Source organism: Apteryx rowi, unplaced genomic scaffold (assembly GCF_003343035.1).
Source record: "Apteryx rowi isolate R43461 unplaced genomic scaffold, aptRow1 scaffold_62, whole genome shotgun sequence".
Taxonomy (NCBI): Eukaryota; Metazoa; Chordata; class Aves; order Apterygiformes; family Apterygidae; genus Apteryx; species Apteryx rowi.
In genome coordinates, this window is record NW_020450894.1 from 1,349,065 (window position 1) to 1,361,142 (window position 12,078).

General features: G+C 46.9%; 1 protein-coding gene across 2 annotated transcripts in view; it reads left to right on the forward strand.

Annotated features, from left to right (window-relative positions):
* Positions 1–9,575: 9,575 nt before the first annotated feature.
* SVOPL (SVOP like) overlaps positions 9,576–12,078 on the forward strand; it is a 15,581-nt gene continuing 13,078 nt past the window's right edge. Inside the window, exons 1-3 of one of the 2 annotated variants that reach the window (XM_026083933.1) lie at positions 9,576–9,647; positions 10,160–10,284; positions 11,662–11,725. In XM_026083933.1, the coding sequence (XP_025939718.1) occupies positions 9,576–9,647; positions 10,160–10,284; positions 11,662–11,725 (261 nt within the window). The remainder of the gene's footprint in view (positions 9,648–10,159; positions 10,285–11,661; positions 11,726–12,078) is intronic. The other variant, XM_026083934.1, reaches the window with a different exon arrangement.

A 12,078-nucleotide genomic window follows, 5' to 3' on the forward strand; every position in this document is an offset into this window, starting at 1 on the left:
AGTCAGTGCATCACTTCCTCACTCCTGAGAGTGGGTTTTACTTTCTCGTAATCAATTACCCACAGAGTGGGGTATATAGAATTAAACAGAGTGGGACATGGCCCTTAAAAGAAGAGCCATGATGAAAATGTTTTAGCTTGGCAAAAATGCAACCCTCAAGGCTAGCCACTTTCACATGTAGCACTATATCAGCTGAGAGCAACAAACAGAGATGTCACATCAACTGGTCTAGCAGGACCCTTGGCTACATTATCTCCGCTGAAGTCTGCCAAGTACCTGGATCTCAACACCTGGTTGGGTCAGCTGTCTACCGCTTGGTTAAAAAGAGGAAATGCACCTTTTTGAATTAAACTGATTATCAATAATCAACTCGCATCTGTTTTGTGCCATTTACTGCCTTATCTTTGTGGTATATTTCTTTCCCAGGAAAATAAATTTTGGCTGTTTCTTCAAGCTGTGGTTGATCATATGACAGCGATTAACTCCCTTAGAAGATTGTAGCCCTTCATTTAGCACACAATACAAACCAGCTTAAAGACAGATCGTATTGCAGGCTTGCAATTTTCTATATGCTTTTGTACAACAACCCTCCTTTTATCTGATTTGCTCCAGGGCTTGACAGTGCTAGTTTATAGACTTTTGCACACGTCATCACTTAAGAAAAGTGCTAGTTTTGAGCAGTGTAAACAAAAGAATGAACTAGTTTGCATTTTGGCAGCCAATTTATTTTTCTCTATTGACTTGTTTCTCATTGGAGATTTAAGATGACTCCTCTTGTGCTGTATTTTTCAAGATGTTGTTAAAAGAAGACTGTATAAAAATGCAAATACCTAATGAACAGAAAGAAGAAATAAACTAAGACAACTGAGATTAATTCAGTGTTGATGTACTATGATCTTTCCTAAATATTAGTGCATTACAAATTTTTAACATTGAATAGTATTAACCATGATAGGCTATTTTTTCATTGTTAGGGCACCATCGAGAATGTAAGATCCTGACACAACACACTGATGAATTTGGAGGTGGCAGTGCTTCCATGGTGTGTGACAAATAGGTCCTCTTCAAACCTCACATCCTTGATATCCAGATCCACTAAAGAAACCCACCTGGCAGATGTTCCTGTCAAGATGAGCAGTGAGATAGTTAACGGAGGCAGTGTGATGGCTATGATGAGGCTTGAGAGTTACTGTCCTGCTACAATGACCAGGGAGAAAATATAACCCCAGTCAAAACAGTTATTTCACCTTTTCTCTTGTGGTGCCAAGAAGCCATACTGGTGCTGGACACGCTGGTTACCAACAGAGTTAGGAGCCTTGTTTCATTTTAGTGAGGTTTGTAGCCATGGCTGGAAGTGGGCACCAGACTATTTTTGTGAACATGTGTGACCTCGCGCCACCAGTTCTTTGGGAAGGGGTACACTATGACACAGAGACAAAAAATGCATGAGCGTAAATGAGACTGGTGTCACAGTTCCTCTGCATATGCAGATCACCTTTGTTTCTTCATTCTAGTTTAATTTTTTTATTCCTATTCTGCAGAGGTTCAAGAGAAAAACTGTCTTGAAGCAAGACAGGCCAAACTAGTTTGATGCATTACCCAACACAGAGAAAACAATTTGCTTTATGAAACAGTGGGCGGATTTTCTGCACAAGCACATATTTTATCTTTATTGCACCTTTCTATTTGATTGCAGTGTAACTGAGAAGGTGATTACCTGGAACAGAATATCCCTTCCTTTTAGAGCTTCTTGATGTTTTGCTTTTTGCCCAAGGTTTACATTTTAAGCAGGAAAAACAAGTTATTCTGTGAATACTGAAGGTGACAGGATGGTCTGTTGTTTACTGTACTGAACAATGACTCAAATATTTGGCTTAATTTTGTATTCAGTTCTATCTTTCTGCATGCAACTGAGTAACTCAGCAGAGCCTGTAGCTCCCTTGTGTGGCTATGAGATGGGAACACACTCTGCAAGAGGACTGACCCCCTTATAATCAGGGAGCATTCAGATGAAATATTGCTGAGAGCCAGGGTCATTCTTACCCACTTTGACGAGAGCACTGGCTTTTATCGAGGCTATTTGTAAGACTTATGTAAACTCTCCCAAAATGTTCCAGAGTACCTTGTTTTTTAAAATTTTTCCTGCAGAAGATGAGGGGGATTTTGGAACAGGAGCGTTGCCTGCCTATTCCCCCATACAGCCTCTATGCAGAAAGGGACTGTGTTTTCTAGCTCATGCTGTGAATGTGGCCAACAGATGTGGGCAGATCCAGCAAAGATCATCACTGTAGACTAGCACACCTCGGCACAACACGCTGCTGTCTTTATTTGGACTTTACACATTGCTGGAGGAGGTATGACTTCCAATTACCTTACTGGGAATTTTTACCAAGTAATGACCTCAGCATGCACCTCTGGGGTGAATTCAGGATCCAGGTGTAGGGAGGAATGGTCATTATACTACGTGGTACAGGACCTGTGGATCCAAAGTTCGTCCCACTGCTAGGAAGGTGTTTGTTTCTGAGTGCTAGTGACATAAGTCATATCATATTCTAGGAACTTAATGTAAAAAAAGTACCGTCTGTGTCTGATCATATATGAGGGGACAGTTACAATGAGTTTAAACAAAACTGGTTTCAGTCATTCACAGTCATTCTCTTCTCAGTTTTTGTACCCATACCCAGAAGAGCCAGAGGTGTGTGTTCAGGCCCTCCTGCCAGGATTTCTTGTGGTGACTTGGAGGAGAGGGATGCCAGCCACTGCCTTCTCCTCTTGTTTCTTGGGTCCTTCCTTAGAGGTGATGAGGAACTGCTTTTTGGACAGATCTTTTTATACCCTTTAGGAGTCAACAATCTTTATGCCTCAGACTTTTGTTCACTCCATCTTTCAAAAATCTTTTGCAAGGTTGTTGCCAATCATTTTTGTGTCCTCATTTGGGGTGTCTCATGGCTATACTCCGTCTTCCTGTTGGGGTAAAAGGAAGATTAAAGGCCCAGGCCATGTGCTACAAACTTGCTGCCATCCTTGGGTTAGCAGCTGGCAAGTCATCTGTGCTGTGGCCATGCTGGAGCTTGGGCCTCCTGGCTCTTGAATAAATGGCATTTTCCTCCGGGTTTACCAGCGTGATGGCTGTCTGTCACATCCTTGGCTAACAGCACAGGCCGTTCTTCTAACCCTTGCTCTGTTGTATCCTCTGGAGCTTTCATGAACAGACCTTTCCATTCACACTTCGCTCAGACCAATCTTTGTACTTCTGTTGCCAATAATCAAAATATCATGATGTGGTTAAAAAAAATAATAGATATAACATCCCTTTGTTCAATCTCAGTGTCTTGTTAGCACTTGGGCCTGAAAGCACATGTCTGCAGCTGAGAATTTCGTGGTATTTTGGTCTGTTTTTTTCCCCTTCTGCCCTGGGAAGCTGGAACATCAGAACATCCACACCATTCTGTGACTGCATGCATAGTTTCTGAGTTTTTGCAATAAAAACATAATGGTGTGGATCTGGCAGCCTGGATCACGCATCTATTTCAGCAGTTGCCAATAATGGCTGTTACTGAATATTAGATATTATTAAAAGGAAGATATAAAATAAGGCTATGAAATAGCATATGTTGGCTGGTAGCAAATGCCTTCCTGATGTGTGGAAGCATGAGATTCAGTGAGAGCCGCATGCTTTGGGAAAACTATCACAATATTGCTGCCAGCACAGTGTTCATCTTTCGAAAAAGAAGGATTTGAGGAACTCTTAGGGGAAAAGAGAAAAAAAATCACCCCAGTGTCTTCATAAGGAGAAACTGAAGGCAAGGCTCACACACTTGAGCAGCAAAGGTCAACATACACCCTCTTAACCAAGAGTACATACCTGCCGTAACTCAGATTTACGGGCCAGTGTAACTTGTCATACTGAAACTTGCTGCATGGAGAAGTCAGGATCACTGTGATGGTTCAAGCCACAAATACTCCCTGCAGTTTGGTATTCAACCAGGAAATTCAGAGGGACAACACACACATGCAGGCCCTGTTTCCTTCACAGTGATGGCCCCTGTGCTGCTGGGGAGAAGCTGTGACAGCTCTCCTGCACTTCTTGAATAACAAATGTATTAAGCTGGAGGTAGCCTTGGCTGCATCTTGGGGAGCCTGTCTGCTGCTCAAGCTGAGACCTCACTGGCATTGCTGCAGGGATGTCCCCCCTGCATTTCTGCAGGGCACAGGCAGCGGCAGAGTTGTCCCTTTAAGAAGGGGCAGGTGAGCACAGTCCTGCAGCAGGAAGGCTGTGCAAACATATCCGTGGGCAGGGGAGCACGGTGCATGGCGCACAGCACCTGCCAGGGCACCCTGCCTGCTGTGCAGACACGGGGGAGACACACACCCACATCTGTCCAGGAACAGACCTCATTCCCGGGAGCTGGATCCCAACCCCACAGCACAGCCACCACAAGAAAAAGAAAATAGCTCACCTGAAATAATATAGCCGGAAAGGAGGGAAGGCCGGCTGCCCTGTGCTGGAGACATTTCTGAGGTAAGAAAGCTTCACTCAAAAAAAAAAAAAAAAAAAAAAAAAAAAAAAATCAAATCAGGTGGGGGGTGTCTGATCATTTTTATGTTGTGTGCAAAAGTGATTTTACTAACAAAATGCCCAGCTGGTCCCATGAGCAGCACTGTATGTGCTGTGCCTGCTGCTGACCCCCTTCGCTGTCTGTCTAGTAGCCTCTTGCATGGGGTCATCTCGTCTTGCTGATGGGTCCCAGCAGCAGTTTCACTGCACTCTTCATTGGTCTCTTCAGCTGGAGGACTGCTGTTTTCCCTGCCAGCAGCAGCTTTTGTTATTGCTGTTCTTTTGGCTCATGTAAATGACACTAAATATTTTTCATGTGATATACAAATAGTAAGAAACTCTTCCTTGCAATTCCCCGAAGAGGTGTATTAGACAAGCTGGACAAATAGGGCTGCAAATGTTTGGGGTGAACAAACAGTGCGTTCACTAGGAACTGCTGGGAGATTTGTTAAAGTGTTGCACCTAAATCTCTGCCTTTTGGACATAAATGCTATTGTAGAGTGTACAGTGCCAGGGACTGAGGGTTCTTGTTTGGTTATGGATGAGTAGATTTTGCTCCTGTTACCTGGTTGGGTGTGAAATGCAGGTGCCTGAACATAATTTCCACTGTTATTTGGGATGCTAGAGCAGGTATCCCACCTGCTACTGTTGGAGACCTGTGTGGGTCTCCCATGGGTCCAGTCTGTCCTCACCAGGGATGTCCTGCACAGCAGTGTTGGAGATGGGCATTTCTCCCCAGTTTCTGGAAGAGCAGCAGCACTTACCAGCAGGGCAGCATGTGGCACAGAGTACATGGCTCTTTAGCAAGACGCAGCCATGTGTCGAAATGTTCTCGATCTTTAACTCTCTCAAGCGTTGCCCTGCCTTAGCCTCCTTGTCTCACTCGGGACATCCCCTTCACACACCTCAGCCCGTCTGCGGCAGGTGGGCTGCAGTGATTGCTTCCCTGGGCCAAGTCTGGCATCCCCAAGGGGAGGCCACAGGAGAGATTGTTGTTAAATTTAAGCAGGGTTGTATCCCCCAACTCAAGCATCTGAGCATGCATGCAGCAAGAAAGCTTGGGGGTTACAGGATGTGGTGTGTTTAACCACAGTCATGAGATTAAGATGAGCTTTTCTGACTGGAAAAAGAGGCTGTGATCAGACCAGAGGATCTAGCGTTAGAAAACAGAAACGTAGCGGGGAAAAGCAGTTTTTGCTCCGTTGCAAGCTAGAATTCATGGCTCTGTTCCTTGCTGACATAAGGCGACTGGGGCTAGAATGGTGTGGATGAGGCCAAGAATCATGTTTGCCTTGGGAGGTGCTGGTGGCAGGCTCCTCTGCGGGTTGGGTGAGGAGGTGCATGGCTGCCTGCAAACGCTGGCTATGCAGGGGCAGGGGGCATATGAGGGCAGGGCTCTGCCGCTCACCCAGCTCCTGGCTCCAAGCAAGTGGGAATTTTGAGCTTGAACAGAGGCAATTTACTGCCAGCCAGATCCCTTCTTGCCCCTTGGAGACACAACATCTTTTGGCTGCTGCTGCATTTCTACAGGCACCCATCACCTTCAGTTTGGGAAAGCCATCTCCTGCACGCTTGCATTGGCAGGTCTTGAGTCTCCCCTAAGCCATTTCCCAGACTTTCTGTAAAAACAGCCAGTGATTACCGATCTTTATCAGTTCAACTAAATCACCTTGTATCCATGTATTTTTTGCAAAAAAACACTGTGGTAAGGGGAGAAAGAGGACATTGCCTATCAGCTGTCTGAAACGAATCCATGGCTGAGCATTTCTGAACACATCCAGCGCTGTGCAGAAAGCTGCTTTGTTGGCTTATGCTGAGATGGTGTTGTGGCTGCCCACAGGATTCCCAGTTGTACCCCAGCCTTCCCCAGCAGGGACTGCGCACTCCAGCAGGAGCTGAGATGGCCGCTGCACCAAAAGAGGCAACAAATGCTATCATCGGCTTGGAGGAAATCCGCACAGAGAAACAAGAGCCTCCAAAAGGTGGGTTTGTGATGGTGGGACTAGAGATTTTGGGGTCAGTTCAGTGTAGATGGGGTCAAGGGAGGGTCCCAGCCTCCTGGTACTCCTGTTACCTGCGGCTTCTGTACATGGCACCAGCTCCATACACCTCCTCTCCTGTCCCAGCTACCAGACCAGCGGCTGCTACCTAGGCTTGTTGGAAGAGCTGGCTGACCTGGGTTTTCTCAATCCTCCATTATGCGTAAATGTTTTCTTCTCCCAGAAATCAAAGGATTCTTTCATTTTGGATCATTTATTTTGGGGAAAAAAATGTATTCCATCTCAAAAGGATTTTAAAGTGAAAAAAAATTGTAGAAAAGCATCAAAACAAAAAGTTCTGAATTTGCAAAAAAAAAAAGATTTCTTCTGAAATTCTTCAGCAAGTTCAGTTTCATTTCATAAGTAATGTTGACTTGTTTGAACTGACTTAGCTCTAACTTTACCTAAATAAGAGCTAAAAAGTATTTGTACACAGACAGCTTTCTAAAACGGCTCTGTTCATAAAGCTGTTCTAGCCCTAGTCTTGAGCTGTGTTGTGTTTCTTCTTGAAATGGGGAAACAAAGTCAGCAATGAACTCTCAGGAGACAAGGCTGAGCCTGGAGCCCCTGATGACGTCCATCAGCTGCAGCTGTAAACTTTGCAGAGGTGGCAGGAGTGGGACACCTGGCATCCACCGTGCCAGTGTGGGCTCTTCCTCCAGTCAGCACAGAGAGGGTCCGGGCGCGAGGCAGCTTGGGCAGGGGAAGGGAGTGGACCATCATCCAGAGAGACATGGTCCGTTGCCTCAGGCATGGGTTTCTGAAACCCCCACAGTAGCTGAGGACAAGGCTAGAAAGGCCACGGGGAGCGAGACCGGCCCTTCCCCACCACCATGCATGACTGCTTCTGCCCCCGCTAGCTGTTGTTTTAGCTAGTCCCTGAAGTGCCCGACCACCAGCGAGTCCAGGGACTGTTTGGCTAGTAGACAGTAGCTGCAATTGCTGCATGTTGTCAACCGGTTTTTCTGGCACAGTCCCACAGTAACATGAAAAAATTACATTTCAGAAAGACCTGATGAGGCACAATTTCACTACTAATGGGTTTTTTTTGTCTCTTTCTTTTCCATTGCTGTTCAGGGCAGAAGACATTTACGGTGGAAGAAGCTGTGGAAACCATTGGGTTTGGGAGATTCCACATAGCACTTTTCCTCATTATGGGAAGCACTGGTGTAGGTTTCTGTGGCCAACTATATTAGCCCTAAGAAATGTTTTTCTCATTGCCCTTATTGCTGTGCAGTAATAGTTGTAGGCACCATGTGCCAGTACTGCAGCCCAATTTTTTTCACGTTTCTTAAACAGCATTTCCGTATTTTCTCCAGTCAAAATTTATATGTGCCTATGCCTATGTCATGCCTATTTTAGGGCAAAACCGAGCAGGTCGGTCAGCATCCTTGCCCAGCTTCTGCCCTGGAGTGGTAGTGGAGCACTGTCCCACCAGGCAGCACCGACGGGGTATTTCTTTAATCCTGTCTGAGTATTTGGGTTGAGCCTCCCAGCCATGTTTTTCATGCTGCCCCCCATGACACCCAGACACTGTGCAGCCTGGCACAGAGGGCTGCCCTCCTCTCTTGCTCTTGGCTGCCTGAAGAATTTCCCGAGGGCGAGGGTCCTCCATTAACAGCACAGCTGGATTGGCAACTGGGGTACAAACCTGATGCCATGCTGGGGCTAAAGGTGCAATGGAGATGCATCCACCAGGATCATTTCAAGGCCTCTAGCTATGAGTGAACAATGGCTCATTTCTTAACTAAAGCCATCTGCTAGTGGGAAACAGCCATTGGGCCAATGCAGCACCGTACTGTACTGATTTATTGATATTTATTTATGGGGCCACCTGTGAGTTAGAAGCCTAAGTCCAGTCTGGGTACCTAGCCAAGCAGCCTGGTTTCAGGAGACTGTTGAAGATCTTCCACTAACTCTGCTGGAAGAGATCCTCCTCTGCAAAGGATGAATCTTTCCAGCCTTTCTAGACACATATTGTGTTTAGATATCCACTTTCTAACCTCCTCTCTCCTCTCCCCATCACCCTCGCTCCATTTCCAAGTGTCCACATCTTCCCAAGCAGTCACAGGGCTCAGACCATGGCCAAGTTACCATGGTCAACAGCGCCTGTGTGCCATCCAGGCTGCAGTACTGGCCCATAGGCATGTTCCCACTGTGCGGCATGCGCAAGGTTGAGATCTTGACTTCAGATTAGGTGGCTGAGGTTTGAGATGCTCTGTCTTACCTTGCGCTCACGATGAGTAGGAGCACAGGCACTGTACAGCACTGTGGTTCAGCTGCAGCACCAGTAAGCAGCAGCAAGGCTGGCAGAGTAGCTTAGCCCCAGAGCAATTTGGTCTTGCTGAGGGCTACCTGTGCCACCACTGCTGAGCGGCCTGGTATGCAACCAGCAGAGGTATTTGCAGTGGGGCTTTCTCCCCTCAAATTGCCCCACAGGCTGGGAGGTGCCAATGCCTCCGTTCTCCTTGCATGTCCCCTCAGATGGGGCCTAATGCACGCAGAGAACTGCCTCAAAATGTAGTGCCTGACGTGTCTGCAGGCTCAGCATGACTGAGGATGGAGGCTCAACCCACTCCCTGCGGCAGCGCTTGCTTGCTAACATGCACATTTGTCCCCAAAGGTGGTTGAAGCCATGGAGATCATGCTAATAGCTGTTGTTTCCCCTCTCATCCGATGTGAGTGGCATCTTCAAGACTGGCAGGTGGCTTTAGTGACAACGGTGAGTGACTTATGCTGCCCCACTTGTCTGCCACGTGAGCATTGTCAGGGACACTGTTACTGACTTTTTGTTTTAAAGCACATTTCCTGGACAGTGAGGAGCTCTGGTGTTAAGGTAATGAATGACAGCTGCAGTTTATCCCACTACTTAGAAAACATTAAATACACCCTCAGTTTTAAGAGCAGAGCCACCAGGTACTTCCAGGAGTGGACAATCCATAGCTGGTTACTTCAGGCCATATTTTGATTCCTCGTAGATGGTGTTTTTCGGCTACATGGTCTTCAGCATAGTCCTTGGGCTCCTGGCTGACAGGTATGGCCGCTGGAAGGTGAGTGAGCACCGCAGGTTGTGCCTGCCCCTCTGAACTTCGCAGGACCCAGAGCAGCACCTACCACAGGTTCACTGAAGCTACCTGAGCAGCCCCATGAAGGGGCTGCCGGCATTTATCCCCTTCACCTGTTTGCTGCACGGTCCCAAAGGCACAACTGCAGTGAGGGTTTGAGTGACTTTAAAATGTGAGTGCCCAAAACACAGCCTGAAGGGAGCCCAGTATGGGGCTCAAAACCCCCTCAGGGACATGCCAGCCCCTCCCACAGCCTCCCCAGCAGCAGGTCCATGTCAGTGCGGTGGAAACCAGCTCTCTCCTGTGGTAGAAACCCAGATGCTGTGAAAGTAGACGTTGTGGCACCCATCCTCAGCCATGCATGGGGCCAGCTGGCCTCCTTCTTACCTTGTACCCTTGCCCCAGGAAACTGTCCAAATATTGGGAGCACAAACCTGAACAGAGAGGTTTCCCTGAACTGAGCCCGTGCTTTTATGACTCTAATTTTGCCCTTCCAGATTCTGCTGCTCTCCTTCCTCTGGGGGGCCTATTTCTCCCTGCTGACCTCATTTTCTCCATCCTACATCTGGTTTGTGTTCCTGAGGGCCATGGTAGGCGGTGGCGTATCGGGCCACTCGCAAGGGTAAGGGGATACTTCGCACCTCGTGGCCCTGACATGGCAAGCAAGCCTTTGCCATGGCGAGGGTGAGATGTGCTCTCCTCGTGCCAGTGGGGATAGCGGGACCAGCCCAAAACTGAGACGGAGGAAGGAGGGTGGAGGGAAGGAGGGGAAAGCCCTTAGGAATGGAAATGCAACTTTCTCAGTGGGTTATTTTCTTTGAGGATAAGTGGGGAATGGAAATGGGACTGAATCAGCTGTATCAAAGGTGACAGGGCTGGTAGGTGCCCCATTGGTGTGGGGCACCCACATTTGGTCTCATTATGCCAGGCTCTGTTTCCAAAAAAATGAGAACATGGTGCCACTTTTCTGCTTCAGGCAAAGCACCCATAGACCCAGAGGGGATGAATTCCCCAGTTAAAGCCTGAAAGACTCTTTAGTTTCTCGTGGTTGATTTGCTGCGTAGTGTCTGGTTGCTCTTGCACACAGCCTGATAAGCTGGTGCTGCGCTGTGACCTAGAGGAGACAGGCAGGAAGGGGCCTCTGAGAGGGCTGGAAGAGGAAATGAGAGGAAATTCCCACATCTCCTTTAAAAAAAAAGCCATTCTGTAATTTCACAGAATCCCTGTCTGTCTACCTAAAGTGCAGTTCCCAAGGACTCATGAGCCTTGGAGTAGAGAGGACAGCTGGTTTACATTAAATCAGTGACAGAAGGATTATTAAACACATACATTATAAAAACAATTAGGCAGGTGATAGATGAGCAAAGGCTGCTTCACTGTAAAAATAGTCACAACAGTTCTGCTTAAGTAACAATTTCTTCTTGAACTGAGATAGAAAGTTCTCATTTAAATGTAAACCTGTTGTCCTTTTGGGAGGAAATGGGGAGGTGAGGTGGAAGGAGAATAAAATTCACAATATTAAAAGTGATTTTCACTAGGAGCCTTGCAAAAATGAATTGTTTCTTTCAACTCTGTCAGTGGGAACAAATCCAAAATTTCAGCATCTTCCATGGTTCTACCTCCTCAAAGCCCAAGTGGAAGTACAGGCCTGCGGTGCCTGCTGCGGCGGGCACAGGGTGCTGCTGGCCACAGGTCATGGACCTCAGGCCCATGAGAATGGCTGTGGGAGCTGAGATGTTAAAGGAAGCAGCCCTTCCTGACAGTAAAGCTACCATGGGATGGTATGAATGCTTGATTTTTCAATGCTTTTCCTAATACAGCGTGCCTGAAGCAGAGATGTGGAGTGGGATCCCTCATTTATGGCTGATCAGTGGTGGGAGAGGGGCTGTCATGCAGATTACTGGCCATAGCATCTAACAATAACTAACTTAGCTGAATGTATATTTGATTAGTATAGAAATTCTCATTGTCTCTCCACATTTCTTTTCCTTTTTGGTAGGCTTATCATAAAAACTGAATTTTTGCCTACCAAATACCGAGGATACATGTTGCCTTTATCTCAGGTAAGCCTGAGTATGTTACTGCTCCTTCTAGCCCAGAGTCCCAGGAGATTTGTCTGGCTACTGTCTGGAAACCTGGTGTCCAGCAAGTCAGCCTTTGTCCCAGACAATCTGCATTTATCTTGGGCAGAGCAAGTGTCTTCTGCCTTCTGTGCCCCAGAGTGTATACTCTGCATTATTAAACATGTAAATAGATACTTGTGTGCAGAAAAGAAGCAATTTCTTCTCAAATAATTGGATGTGCCAAGCATTACGTGGGGACTTTGAGTGACAGCTGACATCCAACCTTCTGGTTACCACACTGATAACTGTGTTGCCTGCTTTAATGGGGTCAGCGTTGACAGACTGTCAGTCAG